General features: G+C 37.1%; 1 protein-coding gene across 7 annotated transcripts in view; it reads left to right on the top strand.

Moving 5' to 3' along the window:
* The window catches only part of LOC124360069 (dystrophin, isoforms A/C/F/G/H-like), a 1186422-nt gene that overhangs the window by 81785 nt on the left and 1081976 nt on the right, over positions 1-22661 (top strand). For 6 of the 7 annotated variants that reach the window (XM_046813339.1, XM_046813338.1, XM_046813340.1 and 3 more), the window contains exons 1-10: positions 3288-3374; positions 3468-3566; positions 4384-4612; positions 5217-5425; positions 6616-6773; positions 7481-7649; positions 8395-8572; positions 13388-13527; positions 13957-14169; positions 15901-16078. In XM_046813339.1, coding sequence (XP_046669295.1) covers positions 3348-3374; positions 3468-3566; positions 4384-4612; positions 5217-5425; positions 6616-6773; positions 7481-7649; positions 8395-8572; positions 13388-13527; positions 13957-14169; positions 15901-16078 — 1600 coding nt within the window. In that variant the 5' untranslated portion in view covers positions 3288-3347. Of the gene's footprint in view, positions 1-618; positions 855-2214; positions 2454-3196; positions 3267-3287; positions 3375-3467; positions 3567-4383; positions 4613-5216; positions 5426-6615; positions 6774-7480; positions 7650-8394; positions 8573-13387; positions 13528-13956; positions 14170-15900; positions 16079-22661 lie in introns of those variants that run through there. The other variant, XM_046813341.1, reaches the window with a different exon arrangement.

The following is a 22661-nucleotide window of genomic DNA, read 5'->3' as shown; positions in this document are numbered from 1 at the left end:
TTTTGTACTAATAGTATGACCTTTTGCTGGACAAGATTTCACTGATATAGAGTTGTTGCAGGACTGTTGAGAGATGTGTCTTGCTCCATCCATGAGTAGCCGATGGGTAGATTAGCTCTTGGAGTGACTGATTAGTTGTCTGAGAACCAGATATAACAGTAGATAAGCATTAGGAGTGACTAACTACATGTCTGAGAACTAAATTTAACAGCAAATTAGCTCTAGGAGTGACTAACTAGTTGTCTGAGAACCAAATCTGTATCTTGCAAATAGGTTCATTTCTTTGAAATCTGCATAATGAACTATGAGTTACAACGGGATAACTGAGCATTGTGTGCTGTGGTGTCCAAACTCTGTAAAACAAGCTGACTGTCAACAAGAGGTATCTTCCAAATGTCCAGTGCTGTACCATCAGTTGGTCATGCGGACCGAATTACAGTAAGTGAGATGAGAGGAATATGATGTTTGCTCAGCAGAGGAAGAGTTGCTGTGAGAGTGGCTCATATGCACTGAAGACCAGATCTGAAGTTAAGATGGTTCAGAATATTCAAGCTTTCCCACTTCACAGTCAGTATGTCACCACTCCCAGTTACAGCTGTTGAGAGTTGTTTGTTGCAGTATCCATGGGCTGCTGATGGGTGCTCAGCAGAAGCAACTGGAGTCTCTACGAGAGTGGCTGACTGCCACCGAGGACCGGATCTCCCGTATGTCACAAACTGGTCCAGACCTGTCGGACCTGCACAGTCAGCTGGCCACTCATTGTGAGCTTCAGCAAGACCTTCAATGCCAGCAGAAGACCGTAGATGCATTGTGCAATCTGGTTGTTGTTGTAGACGATAACGCTGCAGATAATAGTGAGTACTTCCTGTTTTCATTACTTTTATTTAGTAACTTTTTGTTACTTCATGTTAATCTCACGTCTTGAAATACATCAAGCTACTCAATATTGGACCAAACAAGATTCTGCACTCATCCAATTGACTACCAGTTATGCTATTGCCATTCTGAAGCCATCATGACAATTGCTTGGAGTGCCTCTATGATTGCTGCTATTACTACAACAGGAGCTACCTTGGTGCTATTCGTGTGTGCTGGAGAAAAAGCTTCACTATAACTTTTTAACACAGATTAAGCTTCACCTTTTAACAATTAATTGTGAACTTCGTGTGAATTTTTCCTTTATGTATTATTGAGGTAATGTTTGTTGTAATGTTGTTTGCATTAATTCTTACCTGTTCAGATAGATTTTTTTCAAGAAAAACTATTTTTATAAGAAAGATGTTAGAGGAATGCTTTGTTATGAGAAATTTGTTAAATAATAATGCTTTATTGGCTGAGCAATAGCGAAGCCTTTCACTTGAGGATCTAGAAAAATTTAATTTCTGTCTGTCCGCATAACTCTAGAATATACTGATCTATTGACTGGATATTTTGCATGAAGCTTTATTTCTATATAAGCAACATCTAGTTAAATGATGGTGCATTTTACTCCATGGGATTTGGCCGAGCGTTAGTGAACACTTTTATAGTCTTATAGGAAACCATGATAGCAACAAAAAAATTTAAAAAAAATAAATTTGTGAACAAACATGGTACAATTGTATGGAATTTTAAGATGTGACATAGTAACACATGTAATCTAATGGAATTAGCAATTGGCTTGAAATTTTACATGCATCAGTGAAACCTGTTAAGCAAAAGTGTTTTGTATTTCTACTTGTTATTGTTATACATGAAGTAATATAAATAAAAAAATGTTAAATAATATTGTAGTTATTAAGGTTCAATTTAGGGAATCTTATAATTATTTTAGAAGAAAAACAAATCCGTAAAAAGTTAAATTTGCAAAAAGTACATGAAAAAAGCTGCATTTTCAGGTATGAATAAATAGGTATCCAACATCATAGTTTAGATTCTGTACCAGCACAGATACAAACTTGTAGACTCACAGAGAGGTCTGCTCCATCGTAAACAGGAGACTCCCACATCACAGAGAGATAGAATTCTGATTTGAAAAGTGTTAGTTTAATATTTTATTGAAAGTCCACTCCGGCAAACAATTTTATTGACAAATCCATTTTTGTTCTTTGGATTGGTATAAAAATTAAGAAGATCTTATTAGATAACCATTTAGATATTAAAATTATAGCATACTGTGTGATGATTTGTCCAATTTATTTTGTTTATTAGTTAGTACAATTGCTCTGTTTGTAGTGTACTCTGCAATGGAGGACCAGTTGGCAGCACTGGGAGAACGTTGGGAGCACATCTGCCAATGGACGGAAGAGCGAGGGACTCTACTGCAGCAGCTGACCTCCACTGCTAGCCATCTTCACGACCAGGTCACCTGGTTGCAGAACTGGCTGCAGTCCAAGGAAACAGTGCTGAAGCAGATGGAGGCTGAGCCTGCCACTGAGATGGGAGTCATTCTGGATAGGATCAAACAACTCCAGGTACTTTTGGGATTGTAGTAGTCTTTTGTAACCTTTGCATGGTATGAAAAAGTACAAATTCTTTAAAGGTAATGAAACCTTAATAAGAGTGTAACGAAAAATTGGAATCGATTGACTTGAATTTTGCTTGCTGTAAATATTATCAGAGGAGATTGTAATGAATTCTCAATGTGAGTTATACTTCAGATTTATACAGAATACAGAAACTTTTCAGTGATCTTTTGACGATTTGTTCTTCATGTTCTTTGAAACAAAAAATGCAATATGAACATTTATCAGTAGTTTTTCGTTCACCATCTCTGAATGTATTTATTGTTTAGATTTTATTTCAAAACCAATAGCGATTAAATATTTAAATTTGGCACTGTAGGTTTTGGTGCAGTTTTAAACCAAGAGAAAAACTAGTATTAGATAATCATATCAGATATTAAGGTTAATAACGTAAAACACAGCAAGATTTTAAAATGTTTAATAAAAGTTTTAAAATTTAATTAGAAACATTTTGACCCATAAAACATAAAAATCAGTCAGTAAATAATGTAGATAGAGGCTTTTAAGTTAAATATAAAATCTTGGCAATTTGCTCTTAAGAGCACTCTGTTGTAGGTACTTAATTACAAATATGAGCTACAGATAATTTAGTTTTATTCAAGCATTTTTTTTAATGGAAGGTAAGCTGCAACTAATTTAATCAAATGTGAATAGCTAGCCACTTTGCTAAAGTTTGTTACTTTTCATTTTAGATTCTAAGGCAGCAAATGGACGCTCAACAGAAGAGGCTAGTGAATATTCAGGAGGCGGCCCAGGATCTGAGCACAAGGATGTCACCCCCCGGGGGGTGGCGGAGACCTGGAGAAGATAGAGGCTCTGCAGGATCGCTGGGACGCTCTTGTCATGATCATGGAAATGCAGTCCCAGAGAGTGAGTTTTGGCTCTAACTGCCTGTTGGTACATTATATTGATAACCTCATAATATCATCATTTGCTAACTCATTAATGTGTTTTGAACAACAGATTACAAATTCTGGATTTGAGGTGACTCCAATGATAGGAGACAGCTCAGCCACTGTCAGCAGTAGTTTAGCTTGGGAGGAGACCTCACCTTCCTCAGACGTGAGTACTAATTACTTTAAAAAAATTGATCATAAATAAACTATTGAATTAGTTAAATTCAACTGTTTACTTTATTTATTTAATCAATCATAGTCAAAAAATGAATTTAAACACTTATGGTTTTTCTGGCTCTCTTCTTCATTGCAAATATTTTATTTAAAACTTTTCAGAAACATTCTTAATCGGTTTAAAATTTTATCAATGAATGGACGCTCGGCATTTTCCATTAATTAATTAATTTAGCTAAGAATCTGACACACTTTAATATATTCATGGTCTGTTGACTGGCCAAATACACACTCAGCAGCTGTCATAATTTACCAATATGTGTACGCATTCATAAACAGATTAAGTCTGGTTCTTGTAGGTCTAATATAATTTATAAAGTAGAAAGTATATGATGTATATGTTAAATACAATATTGGATATTACATTAAGACTAATTTTGTGTATGACCTTTACAATATTCCAGTCAAAATATTTATCATAAATAATATAGAATGGGTTCAAACCAAATGAATAAATTTCTAATTATGATAAATTATGTTACTCTGAATGCAGTCAACTATTACTATCAGAAGTTCCAACTGAATGTGTCTAAGGGGTTTTCTTCTTGATTGCATGATTGAACGGAAAGAATGCTAATGCAAATCCATCCAAAGAACTTAATAAATTTTTGAAAAAAAAAAAAAACACAATGTTTGTTTTTGTAATGTACAATTTAATTTAATACCATACTTATTAGTAACAATAAAGAGTCCCTCCATGAATACTTACTGAATAAAAATAAAAACTCATAAGGAACATAATGCTGCAGGGCCAGGGTAGCTGGAAAAGGAGACGTGTGGAGGCCGGAAGAAGCCAGGCTGAGCTGGAGACTGCGGTGACGGAGTACGACAAGTGGCGGAGTACAGTAGAGCACCTGACAGACTCTCACTGTGACAGTGGCAGGATGCAGCAGCTGGTAGCAGAGTGGCATGGTCGCCAGCACCAGATGGACCACCTCTCACAACTCGCTCAAGCCCACATTCAGCAGATCATCACCGGTAACTATACCTCTGCTGTCTTTGTGAACAGGGTTGTTGTTCGTGGTTGTATGTGAGGTAGAATCAAAACTTTACTGAATTTTTACTTATGCTCAAGATGAGGTTCACTGAAAGGGAAATTTCTCATCCTGTTGTTGGCAGCACTGCTAGGGAGCAACCAACAGACAAATATAGCAGGTTTATAATAGATTTATAACAATTTATGGGATTTTAAAATGTTGTCTTTAAAACCGTTTAGCAATGTAAAATTCTATATTTTTGGTAGGGAAACCACATTCTAAGAATCATGATGTGCAAAATAAAGCATATGTAAAGATAAAGTATACAAAGAAGATGTGATCTAAAATACTGCATGAGAATAATTAATAAAACACAGTAAATAATTTTTGTAAGTTTATGCTTTCTATGTGGTTAGATTTATTTTGTTTCAAGATTATCTATTATTATTTTATTGATTTATATATGGTATATTTTCCCTTTTAATTTTTATTAATTGTGAAGTTTCTAAAAGTATGGATGGAACAACCATTTTGTTACTTTTACAAATTTTGGAGTTGACGGTTGTTGTGTCATACATCTCACAGTACCACAATCTTGCTTGCAGATGGAGGATCCCCAGAAGCAGAAGAGAGGCGGTTCTCTGAGATCTCTAGCAGTTTCGAGAGCCTAGGTCAGAAGCTGCAACACACCCTCGCTCAGGCACAGCAGAGAGAGCAGCTACAGCAGGAGCAGCGGAATGTACAGTCTGTGATAGAAGGGTACAGTCAGTGGTTGACTGATAATGCTGACTCCGCTACTATTGACAACTGTGTGGTCAGTGTTAGTTTTACTCCTCAATAGTAACTACTGGATTTTTCTATTACATGATATGAGACTACATAAAATGAATGGTTTGACTGTTATGTGCTGATCTTAGTGACCTCCTATTACCAGCTGAACATGTAATAGCTCTATGGTTCAATAGTGATTTTCCTAGTACGCAGGAGTATAGACAAATAGTTGCCTACTGGCTTCTGCACCATTGTTGAGTTTATCTAGCCATATCTGACTCTCTTTAATATAAAAATATCTCTGTGTCATTACATTCAATTAGCTTATTCAATAGTTATTATACTTACAATTAGTTTTATTTTATAACGTCTCGTACCTTGTGATAATCTTTTCTTAAAGGTAATGAACTTCCTTATAATAGCTCAGTTTCTGAAACTTCAAATTTTCATACAATTTTGTGCATAGTTTTTTTCACTCATATTAAGTAATTCCAATGCTGAAATTTAAAGTTAAACATCTGAATTATGTCTTTATGAATATCTTCTTCCAATTGACCAAATCTTCAGTGATCAGTGATGGTCACAATTTATCATGCACATTATAGCATCTGACCTTGAAAACTCTGATCCACTTACGCACTGTACTGTCACTAATTGTATTGGAATCATGCACTTCACTTATCTGTCGACGAATTTATGCTAATGAACTTGACGTGCTATCAAAAACAAAACCAAATTACCGAACTTATGAAATAGTCAAGAGGTTGATCAATTGTCAAAAACATTTTGAACATGTTTAAACATTGTTTAACATGCAAGACATTTTTGTGCACATATGCAGTATGATATTCCTGCAACATTACATTATCTACAGCTGTACAGACCTTATTTTCTGAATAACTCTTTTAATTAACTTAAGTACAAAAATAGTACAATACAGTTTGAACGATATGTATGTACTATTAATATAGACCTACGTAGTAGTTACAAGTGTAAAAAAACAAACATTTTAGCAAATACTAGCAACGATTTAAATTAGATTTGTCTTTATTGTTAATTAAAGATTGTTTAGCACAAATTAGTTACTGATCTGTTTAATTGTCTTTTACAGAGATTTAAAATCTCTTTGATTTTTGCAAATAGTTTAAATTTCAACCATTTGATACCCGAATGTGTAAAATTCCTAAGCTGACTACATTTAAAAAAATTGTAAACCATGTTTTTCTGAAATAGGCAAAAATAAAGGCCCTTGAGTCACAGAAAGACCGTCTTCTCACACTTCAGGAGAGTACTAAAGACTTTTGTTCGAATTTCCCCACTGGAGATGAATCAAAAGAGGTCTCAGAGAAAACCCAGAAGTTAACCTCTGAATGGAATGCCATATCAAATAAGTGAGTATATAAATCCATTTTTAGTTTTCAGCCTTTTGTAATAGGTATTGTTGTTAGTAACAATTCACTTTATGCTTATTCATGGCTGAAATTAATGCCATTTTACTTTGATACAATTTTATATATTATTACTTGTAGATTAGTTATTATTATTGCTCCAGTTACAGGACACACCAGTTTATTTCAGAATACCAACACATACTTGAAGGATGTATGTTTTATATATCAGCAATAATACACAATTTTTACAGGACATATTCTTATACTTGTTAGGTCAGTTCTTAATTAAAAACTGATTGATCACTGAAACCACTCTCTATGGTTGAAGTATACAATTGTTCTTCCACACTTGAAACAACAGTGATGTACTGTGCAAAGGCTTCATCTTATTTTATATTTGATTTAAAATGAGTGAGTTCATTTCTGCTGGTTTTATATAATAATGTTGTATGCCGTAACGGTGGTGATTTTCTCGTAGATATGTCAATAGAAAGAGGAAAATAACAAGATTCAGACTTACTTTTTTCTCAGAAGAAATGCAGCAGCAATAATGTGTGTAATGGAAATGAAGTTCAGTCTAAATAAAGCATAAATTTGCACAGTTTCGAGAATAATCACTATTACAAATATAGTATCAGATGGAGGCCATTTTCTTATGAAAAAATGAAAATAAAGTAATCAAATCAATTTTATTATATTTCTTTTAGACTGGCTGATCTCCAAAGGGAGTTGAATGAGAAAAGCCCAGTTGTGAAGTATACAGAGGCCAAAACCAATCTGATGAAGTGGATCAACGATGTAGAAGGCATGCTGCTCTCGGAGCATGTAGTGCTCACCCACCCCCAGGCTATGGAGCAGCAGCTTGTCAAGTTTCAGGTGAATTACAGTTGTCATTTGCTCGGTAATTTTCTCGCTTGGAAAATGGGAGATTTGGCTTAGCTCAATGCCTCAGTAAACAGCCAGTTTGTTCTTAATTACCAAAGTGGAAGCAGTGGTAATTTAGAATTTAGTTTTTAGTCTTTTGCTTTTCATTTAGTTTTTGTTTCCATTTAATCATATCAATTCAGCAATCTTCTACTAAAACAAGTTAGCTAATTAAAAAACTTAACAACCGGGTTATTATTAAATGTAAATAAACATATTCCATGATTTTTAAAACTACGTTATTTTCTGTTGGTTTTCGGTAGAGGGACCACCTTATTTTACAGTAGATATCTCTCTTGTTAGCACCATAGCGGAAGAGGCATTAAAAAGTCCTTTTTACACCGGAATCTCCAACATTCATGGACGTCCGCATATGTAGTGGTGTTTTTTTTCCCACCCATGTCATCCTGGTAGGATCAGTTCCTTTTTTTTGTCAGGGTGGTTCCATTATGACCCTGGACTACACTACTGTACCTAATAATATTATACTTAGAGTATGGTCAATATATATTCAACACCATAAGCTTTTTATACACTCCGGAGTATATTTACTACAAGAGTTATTTATTCTTTTAATATTCCCATTCATTTATTTATAAAAAATGTATTTTCAGTAATGAACTATTGGTGGTTTTAAGCCATGATTTATTTTATTTGGCTACCAACAACAACCTTTAATTATGTAACTCACATACAGGATCTGGAGAAGAGCATTTCTGAGCAGAAGGCCAGTTATGACTCTGTCAACTCTGCTGGCAAAGAGTTGCTGCAACGGGCGTCCAACGAGCGACTACAGGAAGAGCTGCAAGAATTGACATCTCGCTGGACCGACATCCCACTCCTGCTGGTCGAGCGGCGAACAAAGCTGCAAAAAGGCAATAATTCACCTCATCATTATCCAATTTTATATATATATATTTGTTGGAGAATTTCTTCTTTTTCTATAGGGCGGCCTATTGCCATAGACTTAAAACTGTGTGGCCTTTTGCGCACCCCGGAAGCACACCATAAGGCCAACCAGTCTATGATTTCAGCAGTTCTACAAACCGTTGAAAACAACTGAATTTAGAATTTAGAGAATTTAGTAGATAATGTCACCAAAAATTTTACAAGGTTGTTCCAAATTCATGCATGTGGGTGATTCATTGAAATCTACTAGTGACTGGGTTGTCTAACAGTAATTAATTACATCTTGTAATATTTTACAAGATAAGTAACAAATATAAACTCAATTTTCAAAATTATTATAATAGCCCTTACATACATATATAGAGGTCACCAGTAGGCTAAATTAACACATTCACCGCGGATGACAAAATTACCGGCAACAGAAAATGCGGGAATTTTTTTGTTTTTTACTTACCCAAAACGGAGTCAGGATAGCCGAAAGGGTTGTCCAAGGTATCCCGGAAGCTTCGTTGGCCGGAACGGGTGACGTCATGTCCGTGCCGAGTCTGCTCGTCATTCGCACCGGGTACCAGTCCCCGTGTTGTATGTGCTTGCAGCGCACTAGGTTTCGGCACAATTACTCGCGAATGACATGTATATAGTACATGAATGACACGTAGATAGTACATCAATTACACGTATTTATTACATATTAGTTTGAAAAATATACAACATCAAAACCAGTTAAACATCACTCCCCCCTCCCCGAGTAAAAATTAGAAAAAAATATATACATCCCCACCCACCGCCAAAGACTAAAAACTACTTATTTGTCCTCGTGATACTTATCAAAGCAACTGAGTTCACAAAGACCTGGTTCGTCAGGGCACACTGCACAATAGTACACTGTTTCCTTACGCTTGCCTTCTTAGTAACAAACGCGGCACCTCCGGGTAACTGACTTGCTGTTTCCTTTGCGCTTCGTTACTTTGGAGAGACGATGCATGCTGTTGCGCGTCGGTGTGATGAGCAGTGAGGCTTCCTTTGGAGGGAGTAGGTCTTCAAGAACATGAACTCGGAAGTCATAAAGGGACAGTCTATCTGAGTTGTACATCTTGTACAGGTAAAAAGAATTTACTACAACAACCTGGAGAAAGTGCATTTCATTGCGACTCATTGTCTTCTTCAGATGAAAAATGATCGTCAATAACATTATCGTCTTCCTCCATTATGAGTACATACACTTACATAGTCAACAGACACTATAATCGACTCACACAATATCGCAAAGCATACACAACCAACGAAAATGGCGAACCGGCGACGAATCACAACAGGCACACCTCGCTATGAGTGGTAATATGAAAGCAGCTGCCGTATGCCGAGCTCCCTCGTCCACTGCCCAGTGCGCCATTTTCGCATGACGAGCATGCTCGTCACCCGCAGTGAATGTGTTAAGGGCACAAATTCAATATATTAACAGGGTCCCCCACCCGACCGTGAAAACCGTGAAACCGGGAATAAGCCGTGAATTTCGTTCACCGTGAAAAAACCTTAAATAAGCCGTGAATTTTTGTTTACATACCGTGAAAATCTCTACAACTTTTGAATTAAATAAAATCAACACGGGTCGTCGTCAGACGATCATATGGGAAAGTTGACCTTCGCTATTGCAAAGTAAAAAGTAGCACGCAATGTAGGGATAAGACCACGAAGTTTGACAGGTGCTGCTATCTGAGCGATTGTACTGATAATATGGTTTTATAAACAAATGAGGAAAAGAAGGGCCGGTGGGAGATGACGCTTCCCCGGCTCAAATCACGTGAGGCCTGTCTTTGTCTGTCGCCAGGTTCCGGGCCTTGGCTACGCTACGCGGCTGTAAACAAGGCATTCTCTGATTGAACGCGAGATTAATAACACAAATTTAATTACTTGATAGATTGTCGTTTAATGTAAACACTTTTCGTATTGGAGTTTTATTGTATCAGATATAGTCTATTATTGTTTTCATAAAATAAAAAAAAGTATACAAATCCTTAATCTAATGTAAGGAATGTAAATTACATTTTAACTTAATTTCATTCTATTAAATCCCTTATTTTATTTAAATATTAATGAGAAAAATGCTATTCAGTACGATATCTATATCGTTGTGTGTAATGACTGTTAACACAATGTAATAATTATAAAAAATTTTAATTTTATGTGGAAAAATAAATGTGGAAAATAAATTGAATTATTTAGGGTCTTGCGTAAATAAATAGTATAATAATGTGACGGAGCAGAACCTAACACGACACATATCAATTAACGCAGCGAGACCATAACTTTATAGGCCTATATAACTGTTTTAATTACCAGTAAGGTCGTTTGAGAAAACAATTTTATTTTTCATCTCTTTAGATATTAAACGGTAGTGATATGCGTTTTCCTTATCAATAATATTTTTTATGATTCCTAAGCTGCATGGATATTACGAGTGTACACGGTTTAAATCTTTTATGGTGAATGTGTGTTTAAATTGTATAATGTATTAGTAAAATATTACAAATGAAACGTCATGTTTATAAAAACGTTAGAAAAAAAAACCATTGCATTTTTTCTAACCAGGAAACAACAAACGTCAAGTAACTTTGTAGTGTTAAGCTTTATTACTACAAAAATACAAATCGAGGAAGTCGTCCAAGTATAATTTTGTCGGTTCCATACGACTACGTTAACGCTATTAATCATTTCATGCAGATGAAAAATATATCGTACAAGGTTCATTTATTGTAATGTGGTGCAGCGATGTTATGGTAAAAATAACCTTTGTTGTCTACTGTCAATGAGAGTGGAAGGGGAGGGGTATATCGTGTACTCCACTCCCCCATCCCTACGGACAACAGCTGGTTTCATGTCTCAACATGAAAGATTTGTTTCCCCCAGCTCGGCACTCCAATCTTATTCTTATTGTGAGAATTGATATAAAGATTTAAAGCTTTTTATTCAACTCATTCTGACACTTTCTCACGGAAATTCTTCTGTTGAAAGAGGCTTCTCTGTCAACAAACAGTGTATAGTTGAAAACTTGAAGGAGGAGAGTTTAGTCGCGTTGAGAAAAGTTTGTGACGGCGTATCAGCAGCAGGAGGATTGGAGGCAATGGAAATCACTAATGAATTAGTTCATGCTGCCAAAAAATTCCCACACCCACTACTCGGTAGCACTTGGCAAAACAACGAGAAGAAATGAAAGACAAAATTAATTCTGAGAAAAGAGAGGAAAGCAAGCTGCAATAGAAAAAAAAGAATTGGAAGCACAAAAATTCCAGGTTTTGTCCGACGCCAGGAAAAGGGCAGCTGAGTTAGACGATAAGATACAGGAACTTAGCAAAAAGTGCAAAATCGTAATTCACTTTTATTCTAGACATTTTTATCAATTTCTTTATTTATGTGTACAAATATAATTTTTTTTGTATAAACTGGTACCAAATAACTTTTCTTATTACAAGTTGTATATAATTTTTATACATTTAACGTTTATATGTTATTTTAATTTCAATAAAATTGCCTTTTCTTATGTACTAATTAAAATGTGAACCTGTGATTATGTGAAAATTTTCCTGTGGAAGAAATTGATCGAAATAATAATAATGTGTTTAAAACAAGAAAATAATTTAATAATCACGCAAGTGTACTTCATGGACTCAAACGAGTTAGCCTTAGCCAACGTACGAATCCTGTCACCCTGCATCTTGTCTAACCTGTGTCAACAAAGTTCTCTTCAGATTTCAACAAACTTGTAAGTTAAAGAAAATTATGAGCTATGTGCATGCTAATTATATTGAAATTTGTCTTTGTCATTGCTTTGATGACTGTTATGATGATGTTTTGTGTAAAAATAATATGCCTTGTATATTCATTATGTAGCAAATCGCACATAAAATCGGGCGCGCTCGCCGCTCATTGCTTGCGTCGTAAACCGAAGCCTATTGTTATTTCGTTCTTTTAGACGTTTCCGTCAATTGCTGCACGACCAATGACATCGTTAGTCCCAAATGGGAAGAAGTTTTATATTGTATTTTACCGCTCTGCCGCGTCTGTAGTGTTTACGTCTCAACTTCGCCCCTCTCCAACACGATTTTGTTTGTACCGGTAACGTTGTTTATGAAAACTTTCCGACCTTGAATTTTAATTTTTTTAACCGTGAAAACCGTGAATTAGCCGTGAATTTGAGTATTTAGATTGAGTGGGAACCCTGATTAAGGTTATTTATGTTAAACCTTTGATATCTAGAGGTAAAATTAGCATTGAAGTAAATGGGACATTGGTAAATTTGGGAATGACAAAACTTTGATTTATCAAGAAATTCGATATAATGAGATTCGATACATCAAGGTTTCACTGTAGAAAACTTTTTTTGTTATTCAGAGTGTAGATCCCATTTTCATCTAGATCCTTTTTAACCTAATAACTTTAAATGACCACACATTAATTTTATACTAAGTATCAATAGATAAGCCTAAGTGGGAAAAAACTGATCAGAAATTCTGAAAGCGAAGCTGGTTGTGTAGACAGCATCCAATATTGAGTTGCCAAAATATCAATATTACATCAGTTTCATGCTATTTTCCAACATGTCCAAATGAGACCAATTCATTATCCACCACAATCCATTTTCCATTTATATATGATTATAGTTTCCATACTCAATATCCTCAGATGTATGTATAAATCAAAAGGCATATTTAACTTTCAGGTCAAGCAAGAAGTTTGATAAGTATATGATGTATTGGAATACTTATGTTTTAATTATTTTCTAGACATTGCAAGAATCCAACAACTCAAAGGTGACATGGAGAATGTAGAGGCTTGGCTTCAACAAGCTGAAGGTTTCCTTGCCAATGTTGACATCACTTCAATGCCTCTGTCATCATTGGAAGCTCATTTACAACGTTCTCAGGTAGTTAGGCTGATGTTTGTGTAATTTTTTGTTTATTAAATGTAGAATTTTATTTTGTCCTTTCATTGTGAATGTGTTTGTGCAATATATACAGGGTGCCACGTGAGTTGAGGTAAAAATGTAAAGAAACAATTCTTTTATTGAAAATTAGAAAAGTCATATCAACATAGGTCTAAAAACAATCATTTAGTTAGTGATAGGTAGAGAAGGATTGTATGTGCAAATTTGCTTCAAGATCAAAATTTTTCTAATAAAAATCTCCAAGACTACGATCACATTTCAAATAAATATAAATATTTATTGAATTTATAATGTTTTGGCCTTGAAAATTAAATAAAAGGTTCTATAAATGAATTTTTTATTATTTTTGAGAACTGTTGTAAATCCATTGGTCTGTGTAATTAATTTTCTTTTGAAATCTTTTTTCAGGACCTCTTGGATGAAGCTGAGAAAATTGAGCCAACAGTTAAAAATATTGGAAACACTTGTGATGATTTAATAAATTCAGGTGCAGAAGCTAGCTTTATTAATGAAATCAACAGCAGTGTAACCAATCTTACAAATAGATGGAATACAGTGATCAAGAAGCAGGCTGTGGACTGCAAAGACAAAATCAACCAGGCATTCACAAAATTCAGTCAGGTACTTGTTTTAAAAAAATGTATTAATGTTTAATTTAGTAATTTAAAAATAATTTTTTTTTGCATTTTACTAATTTATTTGATCATGATCATTGTGTCTCTGTGCCTAATAAGAATTATAGACTTTCAGGGTAATAGTTCGGTGTTGCCTGCAAGTGTTATAGTGGATAATGTTTGAATATCTTGTGATACATGATCTTTCAACAACTGATAAAAACAATTACCCCAATAGGTCTACCGAAGATTGTTTGGTTAGTTTTCTTAGAAATAAATCATCCAAATTATACTACAAACTCATGCAAATTTAAACTAATGTACTTTCTTACTGTTTTGAATATGCTTCAATATTAGACCTGAATAATTATTAGTGATGAAGTAGAATATTGTTTCATGTTCTGGCACTAATGTCTCTCTAATATTGTACATAGAATTTATTATGCAAATAAGGATAAATGTTAGGATTTAACAATAGCGTTTTAATAGGTTAGGAAGAGCGAGCTTATTTCTACAAAATTTGAAGATTTTCCTTCCATCTCCAAAAATAGACTTTAACCCTTTGCACGCCAAGTAATTACGTATATGTTTTGCCCTAGAGCCAAATTACTGAATATTTAAATTTTTTGAAAACTGTAAAGCCATTTTTTTATTTGTTTAAGTAATTAATTGATTTAAAGAATAAAAAACCATGAAATGCTTTTATGGGCATTTTTTAAAACGAAATATAGATATTTTTCTATTTTAAGGATCAGTAGGTATGAAATGAATGAAAACGTTATTTTGATAAAACTGTATAATTTTTACAAACGTATACCGGTACATGAAGTAGATATGATGTGTGATAAGTAAATAAATACACATTTTGGAAAACAGTAAAAAGATATCTTACAAACTGTTTTCTGTTTTTTTTTTTTTACGAACAATCGTCCAAAGTATGTAACCCCAAGAACGAAATCGTCATAGTCCGGATCGTCTGCGTTAGCCATAATTATGGCAATATATTCACAAGTTACGTCAAAATAATAAATAATAGTTATTACTATAGTAATAGTTTTAATAGTTCACAAGCACTAAACGTAATATAAATTAATAAAACTGTAAAAACATAAACTGTCAGTGAGCAGGAACACTAGAGATAGAACTTCATGAAATGGCGGCGCTTCACGAAATGGCGGCGAGTATAATCGCTTTGGGCGTTTCGAGAAGTACGGGAAACAAACATGAATAGAAAGAAACAGCTGTTACTGATCATACTCCTCAAACGTTCAGTTGGCACGTTGGCTAATGCACTAGGCAGCAAAAGTGACTTTCTCTGCCATCTAGCGGCAAATTTGACAACTATTAAACTATCTAATGTTGTAAAATGTAGTTCGCGATATAACTCGCTATGGGCGCTGTACGGACTTTTATGCATGCGAAATAACTTGCTTATGGTGTGCAAAGGGTTAAGTTGAACATTGATATGATATTTTATACCCATTTTGTCAACCTCTGAAAGAGAAATGTACTGTATCCCTATTTGATAATGTATAGATAAGCTTGCTCTTCGTACCTACCTTGTAAAACCTAGATGTTTTTATATTGTTACATGTAACAAAAATAACACATACTTGCTTGTTATTTTTGTTTTAAACAATCAGTAAGATCTTGTTATTACTTAAAATAAATATCAATTCACACCTTTTTTCTCACAATTAAAGGAATTGAAGCTCATCAAATGTGATAATCTGTGTAGGTATCAACTGGCCTACAGGAGCTCAGCAGCTGGTTGGACTCAGTGGAGACAACAGCCACTGGTGATTTGGCAGGCATACATTCTCCATCAGAACTGTCCAAGGTCAAAGCCAAATTCCAGTCACTGAAGGAGAACATGGAACATAGATCTTCAATGCTAGACAACCTCACAAAACTGGGTACAATTTTAACAGCCTATCTTTTGTTTAACCTGTTGACGAGTGCGCACGGCATTTGCCATGCCCCTATGACGGTCCATACTGAGTGACTCATTGACCAGTGACAGACTTGCAACGTTCTCCCCTAGGGGAATTGTGCAAATGTCCGGTATCACTCAGTGGAGAAAGGGGGTGGTCCTTGACAGCGCGCCGTAAGGGTAAAAAGGGTAACCTACGATTAGTACTTCTTCTTTAAGGCTGCTCGGTGAGGGAAAGGGCGCCACCTTGTTGTAGGACAGGTAACAGGCAGGGCTCCAACAAGGAACAGTACCCCTGCTCCAAGGAAAGTACCAATCAGGCTCCCTACTACCATACACTAAAGCTATTTTTTTTTTGTCAACGGGCCTTTGGACTACACAGATAGTTGTATTGAAATATTCTGAATATAAGGTTAAATATAGACCCCTAATACTTATGCGAGGTTATCTAAATCCAGTTACTAGGACTGAACAAAAGAAACAAAACACTCAAATGTTTGCAATTAAACTAATTATTTATGTGCAGGAATTGTATGACATTATCACAAGTAATCCAGCCTTACAGTAAATAAATGCTTTTAGACAGAAAATAATTAACAACAAATATAGCGAAGATACAATGTTTCCACTTATTAGAGAGAATTACAAATGGCTAAATGAACTCTAATTATGGTAGGGAGCGCTCCACTTCCTCAAAACAACATGCAACATACATAAATAAATGCAATAAAACACATGCAATAATGGCCTAGACATGTAAATAATAGACGACACAAGTAAATATACTAAAGATACACTATAATGCACTAAGGTGTGCAGTTAACGTCTGGAGGGTAGCGTTGAACCAAATTTTAAGGGCTCCTTCCACAATACAAAGGCTCCTGGGCCAGAATTAGACATCAGTATGCGTCCGACTCACTAATCCATAAGAGCACTCTGTGAAATAATCCAAGTCTGTACTCACCAACTGGGAGTCACAACACAAAAGGCCTATTACGTCCGGTCCAGACCGTGGCGCGGAAGAGCGCGGCGCGGCGCGAGCGGATCCGAGGTGCGGTAGTGGTAGGTGTAAGGCGGCACGGCTAGGAGCAGATCCCAGTGTCAGGGTAGTGCAAGCTGGAGTACCGACTAGCGGCTCGGCAATAAGTCCACCAGGCTCCGGGCGCAGTCTCCAGAAGTGTACCAGGACAAAATCCCCCCAAAAAAAGCCCTTGAACACATTCACTCCAAAATAGTTATGGTCCCAGCAAAGCATCGATATATATATATATATCATATAATTGGTTAATTAAATTACTAAAATTAACAACTTAAATTACCTGATTAATATTTTAAACCAACAGAGAATATCAGATAACAACAGTTATCTCCGAAATAAATTCAAGTTTCCTTTGTTATAAGAATAGTGAGATCATATCAATTTATACAACTTATCTGTACCATATTATATTTAATAGCAATATTTAAAATTTTGTCATCAAAGTTATTAGGAATTTTAAGTAAGGCAACATCTATTCTCAGTAGCAATTGAAATGGGACATTTAAATACAAATGAAAAACAACAAGGAAACATTTAAAATAAACACATTAGGTTTTCGTTCGTTCTGAAGCAAAGAAAATTGTTATGCCAGATTTTATATTCAGCTGATTAAGCAACAATACTCCTCTAGGTAATTGATAATGGAATCTACCTGTATTTATGCAATTTTCTGGCCATAAAATCATGAGAATTGTAAGCTTGATTGTTAATATCAAAGGCTAAACACTGTAGAAAATAATAAACATAAATAAAATAGAGTACCCTACATGTACACAGTATGATTTAACATAATAGGCAGTATAATAACAAAATTGCATTTATAAATTCAATGTGATATCAAAGACTAATTATTAATAGCTTGAGGTAATAATTTACCTTGACTTGTATTACAAATAAACATTGATACATTAAGAAGAAACGTTGAAACTATTGTATCGTACTAACATGAAACTGTGACAACATTTAAATTAGAACTATAAACGGTCTTTTACAAAATATATGTCAATCATGGTTGTATTTATGCGACTTGTATGTATTTCCATAATTAAATACTTACTTTACTATAAAAGAGATTAATTTTCTTCGATTAAAACATTTAAAACATTGCAGTTATAACAGTGCAAGTTGTGACATTAAATTTTCAACATATGTACTATTTATAAGTTTACCTCTTTCTCTTAGAAATGTTGTCAACATAGTTAGCGTAATTGGTTTTGAAAACAAATACTTTTAAACAAATTATTAGGTAAGATTATTAACTATTAAAAGTAAATGCCCACGTTTTAGCTTTACACGTTCAATTCAAACCCTAACAGTTTTTTCCAAAGGCTCAGTTGAGTGATTCTACAATCTTGAGTAGTGTTTTAAAACTTTTAAAATTAGTATATTAAATTCACGTAAGAGTGACGAGAACTAAGGAAAAATATATGGTAGTAGTTCACCTTGGCCAATTTATTAGTCGGCTCCCGAAAATCCAGCGAAGCTGAAGGGCTCGTAGACACACACAGCACTGACGCAATCCAGTCACTCGCAAGCTTCCTCACTAATCAATCCACCAGCTGTTTGTTATCAGTTCACCTGCCGCAGCGTGTCGTCCGGTCGTGCGGTGAACAGTCCCACCGGAGATAAAAGGTTACTCAATGGGCTATTCTTTTATGCAGAACAGGCAAGAGTGACGTACGGGCATTGGTATAATTGGTACAATGTCGGCACGCTACGACATTGATGAATTGAAATTTATATAATGTAGAGTGATCAGTTTCTACATTATTTATACCATAACTCACCATAAACTGCACACGTCACAAATACCCCCCTGCCTGTAGAAAATTTCCCAAATTTTCTTCACTTGATGAAACCTTTTTGAGGTCAGCCACATGCCATTTCCCGATACGTTTACCTTTCATATCAGCCAGGGTGTATACCAAAGGAGATACTTCCTCAGCACCAAAAAGGGTCCTACATATTTAGGTGCTAGCTTCGCTGAGAAATACTTTGTTGCGTCCGACCTGTGGGTAATTCCTTTTGAGGACGACATCACCCACTCGGTAGTGTACAGGTGTTCTACGAAGATTATAGCGACGAGCTCTCCGTCCATGGGCATTCTTTAGCCTATCAGCAACCTCTTGATAAATGTGCTTCAGCTCTTGTAGCTTGTCACCATAATGCCTTGAATCTTCTGGAGAAGTACCACAGAGCCATCCTCAAGAACCTAAAATACTGCACCAGCCAGCAGGCGAGAGTTCTCGCCCGAAGTTCAGGAACGCTGGCGAATACTGTGTAGTCTCGTGGTAACGCTGTCCTAAGAGCAAATCCTAGCTTAGGTATGTACTTGTCCATTCTCGGTGGTTGGTCTTTCACGTATGCCCTTAACATAGTAACAATGTCCCGATTCACCCTCTCTGCCGGATTTGGCTTTGGGGATGGCGACTGGCGTTTAAAAGTATCTTGATGTTATACTGTTTTGCAAGGTTGTCATCGGCTTTCCGATGAATTCTGAGCCATTATCGCATATAATGTAAAGCCGGGACGCCATAAACCATGAAAATATCCCTCTAAGTGTTTGGAGACCAACTTCGCTGTAGCAGCTCGCAAGGGACGCAAAACAGAATACTTAGTGGAAAGTATCGGTGATGACTAACAGATACTTAAATCCCTTCAATGACCGAGGTAATGGTCCTATTAAGTCTGCAGCAATCATTAGCCAGGGAGCGTTCACACCACGTTGTGTTCCCATCACACCAGCAGGGAGTTGTTGGTCGTATTTTTATGCGCTGACAGACATCACATCGAGCAACGTATGTAGCCACATCCTTCCGCATCTTGTGCCAGTAATAACGCTGCTGCATCCGTTTGTAGGTTTTCAGAACGCCCTCTGATGGCCAGCGGTTGGTTTATCGTGACATTCGGCTAGAGTTTGAGAACGAAGATCTTTCGGGATAACCAATCTCCAATTATCATCTTGTAGCGAAGGATCCAAAGTGGTCACTCTCTTCCAAAGCTTTCCATCCTCAGTTCGCCCACTGGCTATACTGTTCTGGGTTGGATAACACGTTCTGCAGCATGGTGGTATACCAATGATCCTTAAGTTTGGAGGGAAAATGGATGGCATCACACCGCACGGTCTCTTCAGTGGGGAGGTCAGGTGGAGTTGTCCTCGATAGTAGATCCGGCACTAAGTTGTCCTGGCCCTTTCCTGTGGACTAGGCGGAAGTCGTAAGGTTTGGAGTCTGAGAGCCCAGCGTGCCAATCGTCCAGTCGGATTCTTTCAGATTGTTTAGCCAGAGTAGGCTATAGTGGTCGGTCGGTGACCACGGTGAACCTCGTACCTTCCACAATATGGCCGAAACCTCTCAACAGCCCAGATCACCGCCAGACACTCTCTTTCCGTGGCTGAATACTTCTGTTCTTGGCAGGTCAAAGTACGGCTAGCGTAGGCCACGACTCCTTCTCCATGTTCATTACTCCTGGCTAAGTACCGCACCTATCCCAACGCCAGAGGCATCACAGGAAATCGTGAAGGACTTAGCAAAATCTGGACAAGACAATATCGGGGCTGTTATCAGGCAGGATTTTATGTCCTGGAATGCCTTTTTCTGCTTCTTCAGTCCATTCAAACTTGGTATTTCTCCTGAGAAGTGACGTTAGCGGATGCATTCGAGGAGCGAAATTGGGTATAAAACGGCGATACCAAGACGCCATGCCCGTAAATTGTCTCACTTCCTTTTGATTCCGTGGGGTGGGAATTTCCACAACCGCATTGATCTTATCGGGATCAACCCTCAGTCCATCACCACCGGCGAGGTAGCCCAAGTACTTAAGTTCTTCTCGACAGAACTTGCACTTCTCCCTATTAAGAGTGAGTTTGGCTGCTCGGATCTCCAAAAGATTTCCGACAATATCCCAAGGTGCGCCTCAAATGTAGATGTTACTACTACAATATCGTCTAAGTAGACAAAAACGTTTGGCTCGAGGTCGGGTCCCAAAACGGTGTCCACAAAACGCTGCCACGTTGCGGGAGCCCCACACAGTCCAAAGGGCATCGTCACAAATTGATAGAGGCCCCACGACCTGGGATCGCAAAAGCCGTCTTCTCCTTGCTAGATTCTTCCAGCTCTATCTGCCAATAGGCACTTTTTGATATCGAGACTTGACAAGAATCGAGCATCTCTGAGTCGGTCCAGAATGGTGGTAACCTGTGGCAGGGGATAAGCATCCTTGCGGCTTACGGCGTTGACTGCCCTAAAATCTACCACGAATCTCTTGCTACCATCAGGCTTGTCCAACAACATTATTGGCGATGACCAAGCGCTTTGGGACGGTTCAACGACTCCCAGCTGCAACATACGGTCCAACTCCTCATTTATCAATTTTTGGCGAGCTGGGGATACGTTATAATATCGTTGCTTGATGGGTTGCGCGTCTCCCGTGTCTATGACGTGCTTGACACGATCAGTCCTACCTAACGTAGATGGTTCATTTTTAAAGTGCTCTTCTAGTAGGTCTTGAAGTCTTCCTCGTTCTTCCGGGGTCAAGTGGTCTTCAGACGTAATCCCTTCAATAGCGCTACATAGGAACGGCGTCTCCCTTGGAGCAAACTCCCATCTTCGATTACGCATATCAGCTACTATGTGCATGCGCTCCCAAAAATCGATGCCCAATATCAAAGATTGCTGCAATGATGGAACAACACATACATTCAAGTTCTCTGTTCTACCCCTTAGAGAGATGGGCAGATCTACAAATCCTTTGACCTCGTGTCTGTTAGAGTCAGCAGTCTCTACAAAACGTCCAGAAGCAGTCTTAAGGCGCGTAGGGAACTTTTCCAAAATCCACAATCCTTTTTCTCCAAGAAACGTTTTGGGAAGCACCGGAGTCTAGAAGTGCAGTAATCTCTCGACCAAACACTCTAACTTTTAAATACGGTCTAGGGTCTGACTAAAAGTATGCAAAAGATAGTCTATAGTGGGGGAATTCTCGCTAGACTGGGAGACAGGCATACCCACTGAGCTCCTGACTCCCGTCCCTACTCGTTTTTTGGAGTACATTTAGGGCACTCTCGTTTCAAAATGTTGTCCTTGCCACAGCCAAAACAGAACTTCTTCTTGGTCTTGCGACAAAATCGGAAACGATTAGCCTTTTCTCTCCACAATTCCAACAAGATACCTCTCCGCGATCTGGTCGTGGTGAAGCCTTGATGTCAGCTACTCGTCCTTGGGTGATTACTCTGCGACGACTTGAATCTTGATAGGCGAGTTCCGGTTTCAAGCGTTACCTCACTTCGTTGAGATCTGTTTTCTCGTCATGCTTAACCGTCCAGCTTCAGCTCGACGTCCCATGGATCGAAGTTGATCTAGAGTTTGGATGCTAAATAATGCCAATCTGTCCTGCAACTGCGGATGGAGGTTGTAGTAGATCTGGGCCAGACGAGTACTCTCGGGAACGGGGACAGCAAGTCTGCCATACAGGCCTTCCACAGCCGCGATGTAGAGGTCCAAGGGTTTAGTTGTCTTCTTGTACTCTATTG

This window comes from Homalodisca vitripennis, chromosome 4 (genome assembly GCF_021130785.1).
Source record: "Homalodisca vitripennis isolate AUS2020 chromosome 4, UT_GWSS_2.1, whole genome shotgun sequence".
Taxonomy (NCBI): Eukaryota; Metazoa; Arthropoda; class Insecta; order Hemiptera; family Cicadellidae; genus Homalodisca; species Homalodisca vitripennis.
The sequence above is the reverse complement of the archived record's forward strand: the minus strand, read 5'-3'. Positions and strand labels throughout refer to the sequence as shown.